The sequence below is a fragment of the Rhagoletis pomonella genome, unplaced genomic scaffold, assembly GCF_013731165.1.
Source record: "Rhagoletis pomonella isolate Grant_MI unplaced genomic scaffold, Rhpom_1.0 Rhpom_scaffold_21965, whole genome shotgun sequence".
In the NCBI taxonomy this organism is placed as follows: domain Eukaryota; kingdom Metazoa; phylum Arthropoda; class Insecta; order Diptera; family Tephritidae; genus Rhagoletis; species Rhagoletis pomonella.
In genome coordinates this window covers 596-2,166 of record NW_023480478.1, presented here as the reverse complement: position 1 = coordinate 2,166, position 1,571 = coordinate 596, and the positions used below count along the sequence as shown (strand labels likewise).

The 1,571-nt window shown below is 27.9% G+C and overlaps 1 protein-coding gene across 1 annotated transcript; it reads right to left on the bottom strand.

Annotated features, from left to right (window-relative positions):
• Window positions 1-6: 6 nt before the first annotated feature.
• LOC118732539 (hsp90 co-chaperone Cdc37-like) lies at window positions 7-535 on the bottom strand. Its single transcript, XM_036461672.1, has 2 exons — window positions 341-535; window positions 7-267 (listed from the first exon to the last, which is right to left on the bottom strand). The coding sequence occupies exons 1-2, from the start codon at window positions 371-373 to the stop codon at window positions 25-27; spliced, it is 276 nt and encodes a 91-aa protein (XP_036317565.1). The 5' UTR covers window positions 374-535; the 3' UTR covers window positions 7-24.
• Between the last annotated feature and the right edge of the window lie 1,036 nt (window positions 536-1,571).

The window sequence follows — 1,571 nt, the reverse complement described above, 5'->3', positions numbered from 1 at the left end:
ACTCTTTCTGCATGGTAATATCATTTAAACAAATTTTAAAGAAAAAAGCCTTAATTTTTTTACCTTAAGCTCCGTCTCATCACCTTTTTTCTTTTGTATGCGTTCTTTTACATCCATCAAACGCGCCTGGCAAGACTGCTTTTTCTTCTTGAATTCCTCCTTTTCACGCTCCATCTCGGCCATGCGTTCGACGCGAGCCTGATGACGCCAACGGAACAGCGAAGGAGTGTCGATGTTGGGATGTGTGTCATCCTCGTCATCTGAAATCTAGCCAAGATGTGCAACATTATCTACCAATCCGTAAGCGTTGGACGCCTATAAAAGGTTTTTCTTAACTTACTTCAATATTCTTCCATTTGCTGTAGTCTACCATCGTTTGTTCGCCCTTGCTCTGTTATTTAAATATATCAGTTTTTGATCTTGTACGTGGAATTTTTCACGAAAATCTTTAGTTTTTTATCTTCCAATAAACCGCTGCTTTTTTGCTAGAATTTTCTTTTGACGTTTTAAGCTAAAATTTTGAAAATGAGTTGAAAACAGAAGAACCGATGACGTTTGAAATAAGTGGATTTTTGGATATAAAAATACAGGGTCATGATACAGGGCTACATAAAGGTACAGGGTGAATTTGATGCAGGGTGCACATGATGATTTATTTTTTGGGAATTCCGTCATTCGAACATTTCGTTTGATAATGCATTTCCGGAAGTTTTTTTTGCAGTTTGCTTTTAATCAGGTTTTAAATATTTAACTTTCCAGATTAATTGGAAGCTTTTTCCATCTGAAGCTCACTGAATTAGCATGCAACTGTAAAATTATGATTTAGATAGAGGGCCTCGCCAAATGCTTTTAGATAAAGGTTTTGGATTTATGTATATTTTTTCCTCTTTTGGTAAGAAAATTACTACACTAACAAGGCAAAGATAGTTGAAAGAAAGTTTGATAGATTTTGTTTATTCTAGATTTAAGTTAATAATAAATAAAGACAGCAATGCCAAGGTGAAAGCTTTTTTGATAGAAAGCAGAGCAGTCTCCGGGCAGAGGATTTTTTTAAATATTGTGTTTTATAATTAAAATTTTGATGTAATTGTTTTAAAAAAAGAAAAGAAAAATAAATAATTTTTTAATTAATTTTTTTTAGTCTCTTTTTTTAAATTTAATGTTTCTTTAATTTTTGGATTTTGTGATTTTATAAAGAAAAATATATTTTTATTATTTTTCTTTACCTTTTTAATGACATACATACATATATATATTTTGCCTTCTTTTAATTGATTTTTTTAGTTTTTGGATTATATTATTTAAGAAAGAAAAATACATATATTTATTTTAAATATTTAGGAACTTACATTTTTCACTTTTTATTTTTTTCGTTTTAATTTAGTATGATTTTAATTTTTATTTTTTGAAAAACGTAATTTGGTTAATGTCCTTTAATTTTAAGAAACTTATTTTTTTAAATTTTACTTGCATTTTTTTTTTTCTTTTTTAATGTAATTTCTTTAATTTTTATTGTTTTAAAAAGAAAAAAACATATTTTTTTTTATTTCATTTAATTTTTAGACTACTTA

Bases quoted from the DNA above. Each gene is read 5' to 3' on its own strand.
- LOC118732539 (XM_036461672.1), bottom strand. From the start codon at position 373: ATGGTAGACTACAGCAAATGGAAGAATATTGAA. The intron at 268-340 runs GTAAGTTAAGAA...CATCTTGGCTAG, and splicing joins GCAAATGGAAGAATATTGAA to ATTTCAGATGACGAGGATGA.